At 27.3% G+C, this 19,793-nt stretch overlaps 3 protein-coding genes across 3 annotated transcripts; 1 reads left to right on the forward strand and 2 right to left on the reverse strand.

The window, feature by feature from the left end:
• The first annotated feature begins 3,205 nt into the window (after positions 1-3,205).
• Positions 3,206-4,336, forward strand: LOC145841009 (uncharacterized). Its single transcript, XM_082948368.1, has 2 exons — positions 3,206-3,736; positions 4,069-4,336. Exons 1-2 carry the CDS (start codon positions 3,209-3,211, stop codon positions 4,330-4,332), a joined length of 792 nt encoding a protein of 263 aa, XP_082804494.1. The 5' UTR covers positions 3,206-3,208; the 3' UTR covers positions 4,333-4,336.
• A 4,310-nt stretch (positions 4,337-8,646) lies between these two features.
• LOC145841239 (choline/ethanolamine transporter flvcr2a-like) lies at positions 8,647-12,533 on the reverse strand. The gene is made up of 4 exons (XM_082948605.1): positions 12,295-12,533; positions 10,338-10,623; positions 9,379-9,946; positions 8,647-9,160 (listed from the first exon to the last, which is right to left on the reverse strand). The coding sequence occupies exons 1-4, from the start codon at positions 12,531-12,533 to the stop codon at positions 8,862-8,864; spliced, it is 1,392 nt and encodes a 463-aa protein (XP_082804731.1). The 3' UTR covers positions 8,647-8,861.
• Positions 12,534-13,367: 834 nt separating this feature from the next.
• LOC145840859 (kynurenine formamidase-like) lies at positions 13,368-17,330 on the reverse strand. The gene is made up of 7 exons (XM_082948199.1): positions 17,095-17,330; positions 16,835-16,883; positions 16,669-16,754; positions 15,469-15,727; positions 14,810-14,954; positions 14,643-14,750; positions 13,368-13,492 (listed from the first exon to the last, which is right to left on the reverse strand). The coding sequence occupies exons 1-7, from the start codon at positions 17,135-17,137 to the stop codon at positions 13,430-13,432; spliced, it is 753 nt and encodes a 250-aa protein (XP_082804325.1). The 5' UTR covers positions 17,138-17,330; the 3' UTR covers positions 13,368-13,429.
• Between the last annotated feature and the right edge of the window lie 2,463 nt (positions 17,331-19,793).

The following is a 19,793-nucleotide window of genomic DNA, read 5'->3' on the forward strand; positions in this document are numbered from 1 at the left end:
AAAACAAATGCAGACTGTAAAAAAACTTAAACTAATTTTTCCTTCTTATTTTTAAACAGCCACTGCACAAAGGTGAAAAGCTTTTAATTGCTTCTCATATTTCAAAATCACATGATTATTACTGCACTAAACTTTTTTGTTTAATAGAAAGTATCATAAAAAAAACTTTTTTAGAACAAAGCTGCCACAGTTTTGGTAACAAAAAAAAAACTTTTTTAGTAGAAAGATCTTATAGTAATAGTAACAATGAAAATAAAAACTGTTTATTTTGGTTACTAATTATAATCTTTTATATTTTTAACTGAAACAAAAAGTTACTGAACATAAATGAACAAATTGTGTGTAACAAAACTCTAGTTATATATCATTGTTTAATATCTTGTTTGATTCAGTTGACAATCGTTTATAATCTCAAACATTTCTTTAATTTGTAGTAAAACAGTATATTTTTAAACTAAACTGATCAATGAGCAACAATAATGCAAATTCGATTTGACATTTGCTGTTTAAAAATTGCACAATAATCTCTTTTTGTTTTGCGCGGAAAATATTGGCTTTTTTCTTACAAACGAACTTGCATTAACTCAGCGACGGCATTGGAAACAAACTAGAGCGTTGTAGGTTAATCTCTGCTACAAAGCAACCATACTGGCTAGTAAACTAAGCAGTAAACACACTAAGTTGAGCTTGTTATTTTGCTATACATTATACAGTACATTTAAGATTGTTATCTAAAAACAAAATTTTAAATTTATAACATTTTCATGTTTATATTTAAACTATTAGTCATGCACTAAAAACCACGAAAAAATACTAACACCAAACCACTTTTTCACAGTTTATAAAGTGTGAACAACAGCTTTTTATAAAAATGAGAGCTTTAATTATTTTTCAAGTTAAATTTAGCTTTTTATTCAACTCACACAGCTGTAGCATTAGATATAAATTCAGTTTTTTATTAATCGAAAAAAAGTTAGATTTAGAAAAAATATTAATAATTATGCTAACAAATACAACGATGATAATATTTTTAAATTTTATAAAGTTTTTTTAAGTATGACTAACTAATACTTTTGTGACTTAAATTGTTTTTTAATATTTAGTTCAACATAATTAGTTTGAAAAAAAATTTAAATGCTCATTAGTAGTAATTATGTGATATGTTATTTATTTAGAAACAAATAGACCTAAAACATTAAAGTTTTGTTGTAATTAAAAAAAACATCTTTAAAAGTAACTTTAGAAACAAAATCAGGTCAAATGTATGATTGATTAACCATGCAACAAAAACCACAACACTTAGTTGAGCGCTTAAATAAAAAAATTCTTGATTCAATTTATAGTTTGAAAAAACATACAAAGCCGAAACTTGTTTTTCAAGATCAGTAAAAAAACTTAATATGTATACTAATTTTTTTATACTTAGTTTGTATAACTTATTAATTTTAAAGATAAGGTATATAATAGTTATTTTTTAGTCTTTTGTTTGTTAAAAAAAAAGAATCAGTATACATTTGTTGCTTTAAAAAGATGAAAAGCTTTTGGTAGATTACTAGCTTGGTAGTTTTCCGTTTAGCTACTTTGGTGTCAACAGTTTAAACTGCGTATATGTCAATCACACAGCTAATACACTACTACACATGACTTTTTAAGCAGTAGTAAAACTGTTTATATAAGTAAATAATGTTATTCATTTATCCAATAACCATAACTGTTTTAAAACTTTGTGTTCTTAAAAGTGTTGTTTAAAGTTTTCAAAATATGTTCTAAAGCAATTTTAGAAATGCTAATAATGATATGTTTAGAACTGCTATTGAAATACTATTTATTATTGGTTAAAATTAATCTTTAAATTGATTTTACACATTACAATTCTCAAGAGATACTGCAATCATTATTATGCCTAAAATACTTATTGATGGTTAATTTTAGAAATATTTTGAAACAGTAATTGTTATAGTTCTGCGCGTTCTTTAAAATAGAACACTTGTTTTTATAAATTGTATACTAAAAAGCAAATACTGACTTAATAAGCTTGATCTCCAAACTTACACTTTTATCTAACAAAAACTTAGTAATCATAAAACTTAAATGTACTATAAAATATACTTTCTAAAAATAGACTAGTTTAACTCACTTTCAAAATATATAGGAAAAATGCCAACTTCAATATTAATTAAATATTTTATTATGATCTAATTAGAAACCCATTTGATAAGTAATTGAATTATTATTTGTGTTTAACAAAGTTTTATAGACTTGAACAGTTTAAAAACTTTAAAAAGTTATGTTTGAATTTGTTTTAACTTAAAACCTAAAAGCTTTAGTTTGAAGATCAAGCTTTTTAAGTCAGTGTGTTTTTTAGTTTAAAAATTACAAAAAAAAAGTCTGTATACTAGTTTCAAGAACGAGCCAAATTGTGTTAGTTACATTTAAAATTTTTTAAAAAGGTATATGTGTTTTATATATTATTAAGGTTTTATCTGTTTATAAGCTTAATAAAAAAGTTTTTTAAGAAACATCTCAAATATCCAAAACAAAACCATATGTGTTTTTGATGCTTCTTAACATTGTTTAACATTGTTAACATTGTTGCATGTATAAAATATAAATAACTTTTTAACACCATTATGTTTATTTTTTAGGAATTTCGCTAGATTTTAAAATATTATTGCTAAAATAAACAATTTTACTGATTAAAAACTATAAGAATTCCAAGCTTGAAAACCTACATAATTTAAAAGATTACCACTGCAAGATTAACAGCAGTTTTAGGCTCTGCAACATTGCTTGTTGGTTTAATTTTTGTTTTGGAGTTACATGACATAAAAAACTATCAACTTTTTCCACCAAATCAGTAAAATAAGTAGCATAACAGCATGTAATAACTTTTGCAAGAACAACATAAAAATCAATGAAAACAGTTAGGCTGCAGAAGAATCAAAATTGAAAACAAAACTTGAAACATTAACTTATTTTCATATAAACGTTTTCAGCAAGTTTTCGCATTTAATCAACTACAAACTTTATGTATTTAATCAGCAGACAAAAACTAACAAATAAAATGACTGGTTACAGTAACAACTCAACCATCACTGAACCAGCAAACGACGCCAGCAAGCTCGCCTACCTGGTAGTCGTCTCCGTCTACTCCCTCCTCACCGCCTGGCTCTTCCTCAGCTTCCTCATGCACCTGATTGCCAAAAAAATGTGGAAGAAGGCCAGGAGCGTGTCCCTGCTCATCATGCTGGCCACCCTGGGACCCCTGCTGTCCGTGTTTACGCTCGCCCTGGAGGTCTTGATGCTGGAGCCTGGAACCTTGGAGGTGAGCGACACAACCTACTTCTACCTGTGCAAGTCGGTGATCATCCTGCAGATGGTTGAAACCTTCAGGTGCCATCTTTTCTTGTGGCTGCGGCAGAACTTCTTGTACTCCTCCTCCGTCTTCGCCTCGTACAACAGCGCCAGAGTGAAGACGGTCTCGCTCGTGTCGCTCACCATGATCGCGCTCATGTTCGTCGGAGCAGGGGTGCTGACGTTCGTGGAGAGGAACTGCTGCACGAGGGGGGCGACGTGCGAGGTGGACGCGCTGGTGCTGGGCAGGAGGGTGCTGGTGGACGCGTGGAACGTCCTGGCCCACGTTTCGTTGTTCCTCCTCTTCTACCTGCCCACCTCGCAGAAGCACACGAGCCGGAAGCGGGGCAAGAAGGAGGCTGAGGAGGCGAACAAGGAACAGGTTAGATGAATACGTTTAGTTTTAATTTTTAGTTTTAGGTTTTGATTACTGCTTTTCTGAGAATAATAACACGAAAAGACTGTTTGAAAGTTTGTAAAGTATTAGTCTTTCTTACGCTACATCTTAAGAATAAAGTTTAAAAGCAAAAACTCAAACGATACTCTAAACATATTCGAACATACTTTACAGCTAGTATGTTCAGTAGCAAGTTGTCAGTAAACTTGGTGATTATTGTGGCAAGTGAAGGGAAAACTTTTCTTTTTTTATCTTTAATTAGAGCCAGTACTAAATAAGTTTAAAGATAACAATTTAAATATTTTCAATCAATGCAGGTAAAAAGAGACGTGCAAATGCGGTGGAGCAGGCTGATTCGGTGGTGCTTCTGCCGCGCCCTCATCTGCATCGGCTCGGCCTGCGCGGTGTTCGCCATGAACTTCTACCGGCAGCAGGACATGCTCAAGTACATCGTCACCTACAGCGGCTACCTCCTCGTCAACCAGTGGTCCACCGTCCTCGCCTACGAGGATTGCTTGCTGCTCGTGTTCAGACCCTTCGTGGTGGTCGGTGACTGTTTCAAGAAGGTGTTTTGTTGCTGACGCTTTTTGAATGTTGTTTGATTTTTACCTCTTTGAATAAAGCTAAAGATGTTTTGTTGGAGTTTTTAAAAACTATAAAAACCTTTACTGTTCTAAGGTTTCTGTTGTAAAATTTTATTTTTTGAAGAAATAATGACACTTTTTAATTGTTTTACAATGTTGTTAGATGTTTTACCTCTTTGAATAAAACTTGAGTTGTTTTGTTGGATTTTTTATTAACTATAGACGTTTTGAGTATACATAGTACTTTTTACTATTTTGAGGTTTCTGTTCTAAAATTTTCTGTTTATTAAGAAAAGTAATTTTTTATTTTTTTTACATGTTGTTAGATTTATTTCATAAGGTATAATATTTAAATGGTTTTTTAGTATTTTTTCTTCAGAAGTTTACTTTTTGTTTAAGCGCTTTTTTTTGTCTGAGCTTTGTCTTTTTTTTAAGAAATAAATAACAAGTTTAAAACAAAAGTATTCTAAAAACTAAGTGCTCTCAAAAACAATTGAACTGTTTACTTTATATAATTTTTTTATTTTTTTGTAATAAAATCTGACCTTAAAAATAAAATTAAAAAACTGATTAAATGTACTATAGCTTTTATGTTCATTAACACTGTCATTGTTAAATTTATGTTTTTTGACACTTTTTATTGTTTAATGTATTAAAGAAGAATATTTTGCTTAAGCTAAGTATTTTCTAATTTCTTAGCTCATGAAAAAAAAGTATTGAGCTTATAACTTTTTAAGCTTTTTTGTTTCTTTTAAAGATTTAAATTTTTTTACCTCAAAAACTCAAACAATAAAAGTTGTAGTTGGTTTTAACCATTGATTATAAATAGGTCTCTACTTTTAACTTTTGTTTGTTTTTGTCAAACTTAAAATGTAAAAATAAAAAATAAATTAAAAAAACAACTTAATTCAACTTAAAGCTGATCTATAGATTTCTACAGTGTTCCAGTTAAAAAATACTAAAACTGTTTTGATTATTCTGAAGTAACAAACTTTTTTATAACTTGCTACTGTCACTAGAAAAGTGTTTTAGTTTTGAATTTTCAATGTAAATTATTTTTACTTTTTCACATTTAAAGTTCTTTGTTTCGATTTAAAGTGAAATAAATTGGATTATTTGTTATAAGCACTTTAAAAAGTACTTTGTTATAATATTTCTTTGTCTATGGAATAATTCAAGGTGATTTTTAAACAGTGGTACTTAAATATATTAAAATTAATAATCCATAATATGTTAAGCATATGTAATTTAATTAGCATTAGTTTATAAAACCAAGTTTTTATCACTAATAACTAAGTTGATTTGAAGTTTAGTATTGTAAAAAAAAAACTTAAGATTATAACTTTTTAGTAATAAAAATACTTAAAAGCTACTTTTAATTTAAAAAAAAAAGTTTATTTTCTGGATAGTTACAAAACAAAAGTATAAATAAAATTAGTATTTACTGTGTCTGATTTTAGTATAAGTATAATCGTTGTTATATTATTCATCAACGTTTTGATAAACAGTTAGTATGAATTGTAAAGTTTATTAAAGTTTAAGGGTAATAGATAAGTTTATTTATTTACAAGCAAAGTTTAATTGCTATATTTTTCACTAAATGTTTTTTTTTGCGGTAGTCTTAATCAAAAATGTTCATTTTAGATAAAAAATACTCATTTTTGATAAAAAATACTAATAAAAAATAAAACAAAAGCTTTTTTTTTAAACTAACTTACACTCGTTTAACCTTTACTATCTTTATCAGCGTTGAAAAAAGCTGATATTTTTTGTTTTAGAAATTTTATCTTCAAATATTCAAACTTATTTCTATTTAATTTAGGTCTTTTTATATTTTAAGTTTTTGTTTGTCACTGTCAAACTCACGTTTACTTTTAAACATCAAAACTTATATAGTAAAAACAAAAAATTAAACTAAAAAACAATTAAGTTAAACTTAAAACTGATCTAAAGAACTAAAAAAAATTGAATTAAAAAATACTGAAACTGCTTTGATTACTCTGAAGTGACAAACGTTTTCAAAATTTTCTACTGTCACTAAAAAAGTATTTTTAGTTTTGAATTTTTAATGTACATTAATTTTACTTTTTCACATTTTAAGTTCTTTGTTTCGATTTAAAGTGAAATAAATTGGATTATTTGTTATCAGCACTGTTTAAAAGTTCTTTGTTATTATATTTCTTTGTCTATAGAATAATTCAAGGTGTTTATTCAACAGTGGTACTTAAATATATTAAAATTCATAATCTATAATATGTAAAGCATATGATATTAAATTAATATTAATTCATAAACAACAAGTTATTCAATAATTAAAACTAAGTTGATTTGAAGTTTAGTATTGTAAAAACAAACTAAAAATCATAACTTTTTAGTAATAAAAAACACTTATAAGTTACTATAATTTTGAAAAATAAATTTATTTTCTGGATAGTTACAAAACAAAAGTATAAATTAAATTATATTTACTATGTCACATTTTAATATTTAATAGTCATTCTTTATATTTATATTCATCAAATTAAAAAAAAAATAGCAAGAGTTGTGAAGTTTATTAAAGTTTAAGGGTAATAGACACAGTTATGTCTTTGAAAGCAAAGTTTAATTGTTATATTTTTCATTAAATGTTTTTTTGTAGTAATCTTAATGAAAAATAACCATTTTTATTATAAAAACTTACAAAAATAAAAAAAAAGTTTTTTTTTAACTAACTTACACTCGTTTAACCTTTACTATTTTTATTAGCGTTGAAATAAGCTGATATTTTTGTTTTAGAATTTTTTACTTCAAATCTTCAAACTTACTTCTATTTAACTTAGCTTTTACTCTAAAAAACACAAGCTAACTGTCAAAGTTATTAAATTGACTGTTAAAATGAGTAAAACTGAGAGATCATGTATAGTTACTGCTAAAAAGATTGAGCTTAATCTGAGTTAAGCAAAAGTGCGATCTTTATTTATGCAGTAAAAAGCAAGTTTACACATTTGTGTTTGAATTTTACATGTAAACAAAAAAACTTCATCATCACTTTTAATTTACAGTTAATTTTACAAGATATTTGATACTAAGTTTCATATAAAGTTAACGAATTTTCTTATCTTAAATATTTAATGGTTATAAAAATGTACCTATCGTGACTGCTTGACAATGTTGTTTGACTTACATTTGATGAAACAGTACTGATGTAAACGGTTACCATGTTACATGATTTCATTAGCACAAAGAGGGTAACATGAACAAAAACTGCTTGTAGTTTTGCAAACTTATTTTTTATGAGTGCTTCGAAAATATATCAAATTGATAAGGCAAAAACATTTTTGGTTTTACATTTTTACGCGAAATGTTAAAAAAGCAAGTGTTACTTGCTGGTACAGGTATGAAGGTACAAAATTACAATTTTGGTTTGTCAAATAAGTTTTTAACAAAAAACTAGCTAACTTTAAACCACATACTTTTTTGAAAATGTGAACATTTTATTCCCTGTGGGAGATGTGTTTAAGTAAAAAGTTTTACTAAACTAGTTAAATGCAATTAAAAAACAACTTTATTGAGTTCCTTTGATAACTTTTTTTAATTTCTTGTTTGTTGATGTTTTCTATTTTTACTCTGGTTAATAAATAACATTATTTAAACATCTTGATCACAACAAAGTATAAACAAACACATCATAAAACACATCTTTAGATTTTGGATAAAAACACTTAAAATTGTATGAACTTTTAAAAATGTGATAAAAACAAGCACAAACTCTTTTTTCAAACAACCTAAACTTTATACAATTTTTATCAGCTTTTATAACATGAAATGCTGAGTTTTTGTAAAAAGAGTTAAAGCTTTAAACGACTTTGTCTTGTTAAAAATAGTCTTCAATGAAAAATAAAGCTAAGTACTAAAGAGTGCTGAATTCAAATTTACTGCTTAAGTTTCAATACTGCCTGTTGAATTAGGAAGCTTTATCAGTTTCAAGTGTTTCTTTAATATCTTGTTAACAAAAACTTGAGAGATGTACTAATTAACTTATAATGTTTTCAATACTTTCAAGTATGTGCTCATAATAAATTTTGTTAACAGGTATTATCAAGTCATATTTATTTTTTCATTTCTGTTGAAAGTTAGTTTGATTAATTATTTGATTATTTCATGTTTAAAACGAAGCTTAAGTATTCAAAACTTACTTTTTATTTTTAAAAGCGTTTCAAATGTGTTTATTATAATTACATAAACTCAATTATAGCAGTTTTTTAAGCTAAAAACGACTTAAGACAATAAAATAAAGATATTAAAGCTTTTAGAGCTGTACAAACACTTATTAAAAGTTACTTAAGTCTTTAAAAAGTAGTATTTTTTGCCAACTAGAGCTAAAGTTTAAAATGGAAAAAAATCCTGACACAAATTTAAAAAGTAGACAATTTATAACTTTAATTTGCGGAAAAAGAGTATGTAGATTTTACAGAAATGCAATACATTTTCGTATGTCAATAAAAAAAAATTCAAATCTTTATTTTTGTAAAACTTTTTTCAAAACATCAATCATCCGAGTTTATCAGGGGCATGTGGTCTTCCTTGCTGTACGATTTCTGCCTCCTGTAAACAGGATTGATCAAGCAACTCGTCACGCAGCAAACCGCCACCATGACGCAGGAAAACAGCGCGCAGCTTTTCCCGCCAAAACGCTCCAACAGAAACCTGCCCACTAGCGGGTAGATGAGGGAGAAAATGGCGGGACTGACGACGCAGAGGAGGGTAACGGATATGGAGGAGTTGGGGTAGGACACCTCGGATATCATCTCGACCAGGGAAGTGTACACCCAGCTGACCATGAAACCTGGAAATTAAGTCTCTGTTTAATCCTTTCTGGAAAAGTATTATTTAGTATTATAAACTGTTTAATTTAAACAGAAAGCTTCAAAGAGACAAAAGAGAGAGCAATAAAAATACTTTTTTTTTTAATAAAAGTTGCAAAACTAAAAACTCTAAAATAAAATGTTTCGTCTGTTAAGGTCAAACAAAGTTTATCTCAACAATTTTTTTAAACAGACCCACCTTGTAACATTGTTCCAAAATAAATCAATTTGAGAGACTTGTAAAACACCCCGGCGTAGATGGAGGCGCACGCAAGCAGCAGGAAAACCTGCCCGAAGACCACAACCCCCTTGAACCTCCTGGTGCAGTTGATCACGGGGCTACAGATGAGCGCCCCGGCGCAAAACATCACCCACGAAATCATCAGGACGAACCCGACGGTCTCGTCCAAGCTTCCATCGTCCCCAAACTCGCCGGGAAACTCCCTCAGCACCATGGAAGACAACAAAACGTTGCTGCAGCTCAGCACGGGCATGTTGGCGCCGAACAGGAGCCACACCGCGACGAACACCGGATCGCCGAAGACGCTCTTCAAAGTGGAGACGACGTGCTCCACCGAGTTGATGAAGTCCCTCGTCTTCGTCTTGTCCCTGCCCGGCCCCGTCATCCGGCGCTGCACCTCCAGCTTGTACTGGGCAAGGCTGGGTGGGTTTGAGGGCCGGTCGTGGACGACGCAGAAGGCGACGACGTTGACGAGGAGGGCGGCGAGGCCGAGGAGGATGTAGATCCGCATCCAAGTCCCTCCAAGCTGTTAGGAAGAGAAATATATTTTAAATTGTTTGTTACGGTTTTTTATTTGAAGTTTTAATAGAAAATACAAAATTAATCATGCAGTTCATTATAAGGCTGTTAACTAACCTGATTTTTTTTAACAACTTTATAGTTTTTTTTACTAGCAAAATAGAAGAAAAACTAAGGAGAAGTCTTTTAAAAGTTTTACATAACAAAAATGATAGTATCTTATTAAACTTGGATCATAACTAACAAACAAAGTGTTTTATAGTGAGTTAATTAAAAAACATAGTTTAAGTTTATATTAAAAACCGGGAAAAGTTATTTACTCTCAGACAAAGACCTGTTAAAACAATTTACTCTTAGCAAAACTAAAACCGCAGTTACAAAACACCTAACAAAAAAACCTCCATTCTTTCAGAAGTGACATCCACGTACGCGGTCGGCACGAAAGACCCGAGGGACTCCCCCAAACCCTTGGCCACCACGTGGACGGCCACCACGGCGGTCACTTCGTTCTTGCCGAACCATATGGAGGCGGTGGAGGCGGGGAGGGCCCACGACAGCACGTTGCAGGCGCCCATCAGCGCCTGGCCGGTTATGACGTAATAATAGCCGTCGGGCGAGCTCATTCCGTAGGAGGTGATGACGAAGCCGGGTATCTGCTGCAGCAGGGTCAGAACCACCAACAGTCTGTTGATTTTGTATTAATGGATTTTGTATAGATTTGTTTAAAACGATTTTTTTTAATATTTAAGGTTACAGTAAGTAGTCTGTAGTCGACAAAACTAATGCTGTTTTCAATGTTTGTACTTTTGTTGTATATATTTACTAGTACATATACCTTGATCATTATTAAAAAATATATGTTGGATACCAAAAAAAACTTTTATAGTTATTGTTTTATATTTTAATATAGGTTTATCAATGACTTTAAAGTATGTTAAATTATATCGATTTTAACTAAAAGTTTTTGAGTTTTAATAAAAACTTAGTGTTTTAAATTATTTTTTTGCTCCTGTGTTTACTAACAAATTAGCTCTCTATTAAATTAGTTAATATATGACAGTTATAAGTGTATTAGACTTTTTTTTGTATATGTTTTGTACATCATACTTAATAGTACTAGTATTTTGACTTTAAAGCAATCGTTTTAGTTTGTATTATATCAGTTATTCCTAGTTTTGTAATTGAGTTTTATTCAATTTACTTCCGTATAAACGCTAGTTTTTTAATAACTTAGTTGTGGATATAAATTTGGTTGCATGTCTATTACATGGCTAAGAAGCAAAAGTTTATATCAGCTAAATATTTTTATTTATACAACTGCAATATCTACAGACGGCAGTTGAAAGTTATTTTTTTTTTAACTATTTGCAATAATACATTTTTATCGTCGTTTAATACTCTTGCTATTGTATAAAAAAAGTAAAAAACTTGAGTTTTGGGTAACTTACGCCTTGAAAAATTTCATGAATCTATTTTAAACTTTCGATAGTTTATTTTAAATATTTTTATGCTTATATATTAATATCAATTGTATTAAAACATTTAAGTAACTTCAATAAAAAAACGTCACTGTAATGTTTGGCTTATAAACTAATCTGAATTTTTTAATCAAAGTTAGTTCACTTTGTTAAATTTAAATAACGTATAAAAAAAATCTCTATTTACATTTTACCAACTATGTAAAATAAAATTTAAAAGGCAGAATTTTTGTAATCAAACTATACTATTAATTAACCATAAGTCATAATGTTTGAGCAATTCAACTATACCTGATAACTATAGAAAATATGCAGTTAAATACAAAACGTGTTCAGTCATTTTTGATAGAAGAAGATTAACTTATATGATTTTCTAAACTACTGACACTAGTATCCCGATCATATAACAAGTTATATAAAAACGTATAAAAAAATTAAGCTTGTTGTTGTTTTTAGAGATTATAAGTTTTCAGAAGTACTACTTCAGCAATATTTTAATGGTGCTCTGTATTTTTAGTATACAGTCAAAACACAGTTGTTATCAATTTGTTCAACTACTTTTGCGTATTAATGCTAAACTAATGAAAAATTATTTTTACAATCATAGAAATTTTACATAAGTATTCAAATAAAGTAGATAGATAAAAAATTAATACAATACAAAAATAAACTTACTTTTTGATCTTTTGTTTAAGATTTCAATAAAACTTAATTTAAAACTTAACTTTAATTGTAAAATTAAATAGTACAAGACTAAAAGAAAATGTTATTACTTGTTAAAACAAAATATTATATTCAATTCCCTTATTCTAAGCAAAAAAAGATACTAAACATGTAACATAATTTGAAAAGATATTAAAATAACTAGTTTTTAAACCTGTAACCCATTTTTGTAGTAATTAGGCAAAGCAAAATTGAAAATGGAAAAAACACAACAGATTGAATGTTCACGAACCAATCAATTTTCCATGGCTCTACATCAAAATATTTTGCCAGAATCTGATTACTTGGGCCAAAACAAGACTTGTTAAAGCCTTTTAATGCAATTATTGTTGAAGATATAAACAAGATGGCCCATCTTCGTCTATAAGTTTTCGGAATAAACTCGATTTCCATACTTATATAATTTGTTAGTTGATCATGGCGTTTAACTTAAATCTGTTTCATAGACTTATTTTAAGGTAATAAATTCAAACGGTACAATGTAGAATTTTTTATGATGTAATAATTACGCTGTGTGAATTTCTGTAAAAATTATGAAAACTTTCTAGGTTTTTTAACTACACCACATACGATTTAAATTAAACCTGTTTAATATAGTTTTATTTTAAAAAAGGTAACGACAATAAATACAGCTGCCTGCTATTTTCTAACTTTGTTGAAATTTAAAAATTTAATTGCGTTAATAAGGGCATAAACAGCTTTCAAATAGGCTACATAGATTTTAGTTTGATAGTTTAAATTTGAGTGAAACCTTCTTGAACACAACAAAAATTTAAAAATATCTTATTTGACTAAAACATACATATTTAAGGTTATTTTTGTAGTGCTTGTAAACTTATAAATTTCGTTTAACTTTTACTATTTTTGAGAAACTTTATTTAAACTAATATTTATTTGAAAAAAAAAAAAAACACTAAAACCTAAACTTTGTGTAGAGAAACCAATTTAATTTAGCAGTAATACAAAGAGAAAAGAGCAACAACTAGACTTTAAATCATTCAAAAAGAATACTTTTTCGTTTAATTTGAAGTAGATAAAGTTTTTTTATACTTTACACTCTTTAAGTTTGTTTAAAACAATAAATGTTAGAATAACCTTGAACTAACATAAACAAAATGATAAAAATTATAAATAGGTAAGCATTTACTTTTACAAAGTATTTTTTACTTTTTAGATTTAAAAACAGCTAAACGGTAGAAAAAATCAAATAAAAGTTTCTATTAATAATCTAAAAATTCGAAAAAAAACACATACACATGTATTAAAAAAAGTTAAAACATATAACTATTTTAAAGTTTTTCAGAAATACATTTTTCATCTTCATAAGTTTCTTGTTTAACTCCACACATAACCTATTAAAAATATTAGGAAAAATTACAAAAAAAAGTAAAGATTTAAAGAGATTCTTTTGAAAATCGTTCAGCAAGCATTATAATCTGATAAGGTTTAACTTTTTACTTAGAATATATTTTAATATACTACAAGTATATTGTACGATTAATCAAAAAAAGATAACTTTATCTAAAAAGAACATTTTAAATATGAAGTTTACTAAAACTAAAAAGTATTAAGTTTAACAACGAGCTTTTAATTAATAAAAAAAATATTCCCGAACATACTAGTAATTTGAATATTGTTAACACAAAAAGTAGTTTATATTATTCATTAAATGATCTATTCAAAAAAGATATAGTTGTTTTGTAAACAAAGTTTTTTTGATAACTGTACTTTTTAAAGCCGTACGGTTATAAAAAACTACAAACTATTATTACCCAAAGTACTTAATTTTTTATACAAGCATGTTATGACTTTACTGCTATATTAAACTTTAACGTTATTTTCTTAAATAAGTTAACAATTAAATCTTTGAGTTTTAAAGTATGAAAGTTTAAGTTCAAGTCATTAAGTAATTTTTTAATATACTTCAGTTGTAAAATTGACATAGGTTTCAAAAGTCATTAGAGTAAAACCAGAATTTTGTACTTGTTTTATTATTGAGACAAAAGATTTTTATCAAAGTTTTAACAATAAGTTTCTTTATTTTTTGAATTATATGGCGTTGTTTTAATTAAAAAGAACAACTTAAGAAAATACGTTACCTGAAACTTGTTCATATCATATTTTATTAAATAGAACAAAAAATATCAAGTATAATATAAGACTTTAAAAGTTTTACTCAACTTTTTTTTACTTATTTTAAAAGTATTTAAAACACAAGCAATTAAGTGTTGATTATGTTTAAGATTTAATCTTGATTTTTTTTTGGTAGACCAAACTGGCTAACCTAACTTAAATACTAGCTATTTATAAAAGTTACTAGAAGCTATATTGAAATGACTTAAGTTCCCCGTAGATAGATTATAATTTTTTAAATTCCAATTTGAAACTTACTTTTTATACATAATATAAACTAAATAGAATTTTAGTATAATATTTTATACAAAATTTTCTGCAAAAATATTTTACAAATTTAAAAAAGTAGAACAAAGTTGTTATACTTACCTTTGTAATTAAAAAAGACTGGTCTTGTAGGGCTGTTATTAGTGAAAAATGATCGTGATTTTTAACGCACATTTCGTAAGTATTATTCATCTGTTCTTTTTTGACTTCCTGAATGTAAGTATTTTTTAAAAATACAAAATATTCAAAAGTACTACAAAGTAACTTACTTCAACGAAGCGTTTGTGCCACAATTTAATGGTAACTGCATCGTATTCAGTATGAACCAGAAACAATTTCATATTTTTAAACTTTTTTGTTGCTTCCGAAAGTTCCTTTGTTAAACAAATAGGACTGTTTTCCCTCGCTTCTTTTCTATAGAAGTATTTAATTTTAAGTACCACCAAAAAAGTTTTTTTTTGTAGACGGTGATTTTTTTACATAATATATACTTAACAATTATATTGCTTTAATCATAAATTTCTCATGTTCGTTTTGACAACTAATTTAAACGTTTGATATAAAAGTCGCTGAAGGCTATAACGGTTATAGAAGGTAGACGAGATGTATGTACATCCTAATTACAAAGTTCTAGTGAAATTCTTAAACTAAGATTGAATCATTTTAGCACAAGAAATGTGCATTAGGTTTATGTTGTGATGTAAGTGTCTCAGAGTATTGCTAAAATTTTACTACTGAATACCTTACATATTTTAGTGCTATAAAATTTATTTATTTTCTCATAACTTTATATCAATACATGCTTAAAAAACAAACTTTGCTGATTTGAGTTTTGAAGAAACACAACGTAAATACTTTTATTGCAAAACTTTGTAAAAAATGTATTTAACTTTTTTTTTTAATTGATACACAAACAACTTCATCTTACTCGCTCATTTTCAGTGGAACATCCACCTCAGTACCAATCAGATGCCCCAGTTCGAACACTCCGCACAACACCGTCACGTGACCGAGTTTCCCGCGCAAAAAATCACTCGTGCGTGTCGACCAATCAGAAGCGAGCAACATCGCCACCTTGTGTCCGCCCGACGAGTGACCGCTGAGGTGAACTTTGGACGTTTTATTGAAATCATTGATGATTTTATCCAATCCACAGCGGCACTGGTGGACAATGGTGCTCATTGTCGCTGAATAGGGGATTTTTTTTGTGAATATTAAAAGTTGTAACCACAATTGTTAGGCTGACTTTAAAATTTGAAAAAAAAAGTTTCTGGTTATTTTTATATAACTAGTATTTGATAAATCGTATTTGATTGAAAATAAAACGTTATAATGTTAGAATGTTCGTAGGTACAACTTATAAAACGCATGTGTGGTATTTTTAAGTATTCACAATAAAGTATGTATATATGTGTATAAATGAAATTTTTGATAGGAAAAAAACTAAGTTTAACACAGAGAATTTAATTGTTTATCATTCTTCAATTTGTGTAAAAAAGTTGACAAAAACAGTGTTATTTTTTTTCTAAACAAAACTTTATAATTCTTTATTTTGTTATAAAACATTAGTTTAGTGCACAGACGAAATTTCATATTTTATTTAAACTCTTTTTATATAGAACATAAAATAAAATTAACATTGTGACATAGATAAATGCTTATACAACATACTTGATTACAATAAGTTTTAAATTTAGTGAAGTTTAATTAAATAAAAAAACAAAATGCAATAAATTTAAAAATTGTTGCTAAATTATTTTAAACAACTTGCTAAAATTAAAATATTTGTTATGTTTTTTGTGATATTTAGCCATTATTAACCAATAAGCATCTATTTTGCAATTAGGCACATTTTAAACTAGTTTTGGTTGGTTTTAGTATTTATTAATTTCCACATCATTGATATAAACACACATTATTATAAATTTTTCAAACATAGTTGTTGTCAAAATAAAAATATTTTGTACCTAGTTTTAATAAAACATCAGCTACTGTATAAAATACATCATAACATATGTGATTTGAAAAGCCAACTAATTTGTTAACTACCTTATTTCTAAGTTTTTTTTGTTAAGTTTCAGATTAATATAGAACTTAGAACTTGTTTAGTTTTTAAAGCTTAACAAACCCTGGGGTGCATTTTGTGTTTCTAAAAACACGGTGATTTTTCCTGCATCAGTAATACTTTCCGCCAGATAGTGGTATATAGAATTGCTGCAATAAGTTTTAATGAGCGGTTACATGTACAATGTTTTTAATTTTTACAAAATATTTCAACTATAAACAGAACTAACTCCCCTTCTTGCCAATAACCGCCATGTATAAACACTACTACTTCGGTTTCTGAAAACAAAAATAAATACTTTGTAAACAGTTACAATACTTAAAACCAAGTTTAAATCTTTCAAAATTAAAAACTTTGTTTATATAAAGTTTATTTTAATAATTTGAAGTCTAAACCCAACATATTTCCAAATTTAATTCTCTATTTAAAACCGAAATTGTTTTTTTAATTCATCGAAATTTTACACCGAATTAGTTTAGTTTACCTCACCTTCATTATAGTCATCCGGGTAAAAACAGTCGTAATATTCCATGTCACTTTCTCCATACTTGACCTTCAACTCATGCTTAAATCTGAGCCTTGCCTTGTTCGAGCCTTCAACCACGACTTTCAAGAACTCGTCAATCACTTGCGTCGGCGATTTGTCATCTCTCGGGTGGTGCGAAGGCCAGTAATCTATCTGTTTGTATAAGCGAATTTATGTATATATGTTTTGTTTGTACAAGCAGTTTGATTGGTTTTTATATAAGTTGTTGAACGTGCGGTTGTATTGGTTGTTGCGAGTGTTACATGTAATATTGCGTTTATGTAAAAGTTTTTATGAAAACGAGTGTTTTCAGTTTTACTTTTAATACTTTCAGTTTACTTCTCTGTTATAGTAAGAAAAATCAAAATTTATAAATTATTCTAAAATGTTTACTGGACATACAATTTTTCTTTTAAGTCTGACAAAGCTTTTAAATCAGTTTAAAGATTTATTTTAAAATATAAGTATTACTTAAATATTTACCTTTTTAAAACAAAATAGATGTACAACTACTTAAAATTTTCCAGTTAAAAGCCAAGTTTTTTATTAAAAGTATATCGAAATCTCTACAAATTTTAAAATTATTGTTAAAAAACTTATTGAAAACAATTAATAGTATTTTTTTAACACTACAAAACAATATTTGGAATAGTAAAAACCTATTAGAGATTTAAACTAATAAGAATGTTGCACTTTCTTTTTTCTTTTATTAAACAACTTAACAAGCAACTCGCTTCTTTATAAATAGTGTATGTATTTCTCAGGCTTGACAACACTTTTAAACAAAATAAACCTTTTTATTATCCTCCATACCTATCTTATATAAGAATTTAGCTACAAAACAAATAGATATTAACAATATGTTACACAAAAGCTCTTTTTTTTTTTCGTTTTCTCTCTCAATATGAGTGTCGTAGTCAGCAGAAAACAAAAATATTAATAAAATATATTAATATGTAGCTTATAAAAAGTAGGTGATTATAAGGAGAAGTAAATATAAAGCTAAACCGTAAATATTGTTTTTTTGTATAAAACTAATAAAGATAAACTTTTATGTTAATTGGTAGTCGTTAAACAAAAAAAAAAGTGTACTGTAGATGTATGATGTTATGCTTAGAATTTAGTAAAATTGACTTATTGTAATATTTTAATTTATGAACATCTTTTGAAACAATAAACTGTTATGAGCCTAGTACATTTACAAAATTTATAATAAGTTAGTTAATTTAAGAAACTCATCACATATAACTAAAACTCTCCTAAACATAAATAAAGAAGTTTTTTTAGTCTAAAAAATATATATGAAAGAACTTGTTTTTTATTAAAGCATCAAGCTTTTATCGATAACAACTTTGAACTATTAAAAAAGAAAGCTTAAAAAATAACAAAAAGTAATTCATATAAAAACTGTGTTTTTAAATGAAAAATATCTACCTAAAAAACTCATAAGCTTAAAATAAAATTTCAGTACTAATTTTTTCTTTTAATGTCTGATTCAAAAAACAAAGCAATCGTAATCTTAAACAAAACAATATAAAATTACAAATAACTATAAGTTATAATAACCTTGAACTACTTCAGTTGTAAATATTTAAAGAATATTAAATGTAATTTGAAAACTGTTTAAAACTTTTTCTTGACTTCAGGTACATATATTGAAAATTAAACTGCGTATAAGAATGTGTGTGTTTTGACTAACTAACAAAAGAGTTCATAAACAAAAATGTTTCTAAAAATAAAAGTAGTATAGCTCTGTTAGTATAATTTTAAGAGTTGTTATATAAAAGTATTTAATATGATCAAAGTTTTTGGTTTTAATCTTGCTCCTGCTTTTAATTTTAGTACTTTGACAAGTAAATACACTCAATGAATGACTTGTAAGTGTATTTCGATATAAATTTAACTAAAACTTGTTGATAAAAGTTTGTAAACTTACTGTTATCATAAAAAAATAGATATAGGTTTATACATATTATTAGTTCAAACCACTGAATAATTTTCATTTAGGTGAGTCTAGTTGAAAACATACAAAATCACAACTTAGTAGAGCCGATTTTTTTTTTGTTAATTTTAAAGTATACTTAATCCTAAGTAAAAATAAAATTTTGTGTCGTACATCTAATAGTAAATAAACTAATAACTAAAATATTTTGTTAAACTAAATCAATTTTCATAAATATGTTACAAAATATACAAACTATGGTTTCTAAACTGTATCTACAATTGTTATATATATACACTCAAGATAGTAATTATTTAAAGTATGTGAACTGAATATGTGACTTAAAGCTATGAATAAACTGAATAATCAATTTTTCAAACAAGCACTATTCATCTTAGTTAAAATCATAGCTAATAAAATATATTACTTATAATAAAAACTGGCAAAAACCTTAAGTATGATTTAAAATTACATAAAGATATTTCACAACAATTGCTTACTAACAAAGTAAAATCTTAATCTACTTGCTTTACTTCTAAATACAACTCTAGTTTACTTTATAAAATTTAAAAGTTTGATTATTCTTTTTCTTTAACTATTTGTTTTTTATAATTTTTAAACTTTAAAAGTAAGTTAAGAAATAACTGAATACAATTACGTTCATGTAGATATTATATTTTTATTATTAACTGTGATATACAATACAATAAGTTTATTTCT

The sequence above is a fragment of the Thalia democratica genome, chromosome 7, assembly GCF_965202585.1.
Source record: "Thalia democratica chromosome 7, ktThaDemo2.hap1.1, whole genome shotgun sequence".
In the NCBI taxonomy this organism is placed as follows: domain Eukaryota; kingdom Metazoa; phylum Chordata; class Thaliacea; order Salpida; family Salpidae; genus Thalia; species Thalia democratica.

What these genes read in the sequence shown, in the direction of transcription:
- LOC145840859 (XM_082948199.1), bottom strand. Translation starts at nt 17,137, where the DNA reads ATGGAATATTACGACTGTTTTTACCCGGATGACTATAATGAAG. An exon ending in AACACAAAATGCACCCCAGG is followed by an intron (nt 15,728 to 16,668) that starts GTTTGTTAAGCT and finishes TCCCCTATTCAG; the next exon opens with CGACAATGAGCACCATTGTC. An exon ending in GTTCCACTGAAAATGAGCGA is followed by an intron (nt 14,955 to 15,468) that starts GTAAGATGAAGT and finishes ATACTTCTATAG; the next exon opens with AAAAGAAGCGAGGGAAAACA.
- LOC145841009 (XM_082948368.1), top strand. Translation starts at nt 3,209, where the DNA reads ATGTGGAAGAAGGCCAGGAGCGTGTCCCTGCTCATCATGCTGGCCACC. An exon ending in AGGAGGCGAACAAGGAACAG is followed by an intron (nt 3,737 to 4,068) that starts GTTAGATGAATA and finishes CAATCAATGCAG; the next exon opens with GTAAAAAGAGACGTGCAAAT.
- LOC145841239 (XM_082948605.1), bottom strand. Translation starts at nt 12,533, where the DNA reads ATGGAAATCGAGTTTATTCCGAAAACTTATAGACGAAGATGGGCCATC. An exon ending in ACTACAAAAATGGGTTACAG is followed by an intron (nt 10,624 to 12,294) that starts GTTTAAAAACTA and finishes CAAAATCAACAG; the next exon opens with ACTGTTGGTGGTTCTGACCC. An exon ending in TTTTGGAACAATGTTACAAG is followed by an intron (nt 9,161 to 9,378) that starts GTGGGTCTGTTT and finishes CTTAATTTCCAG; the next exon opens with GTTTCATGGTCAGCTGGGTG.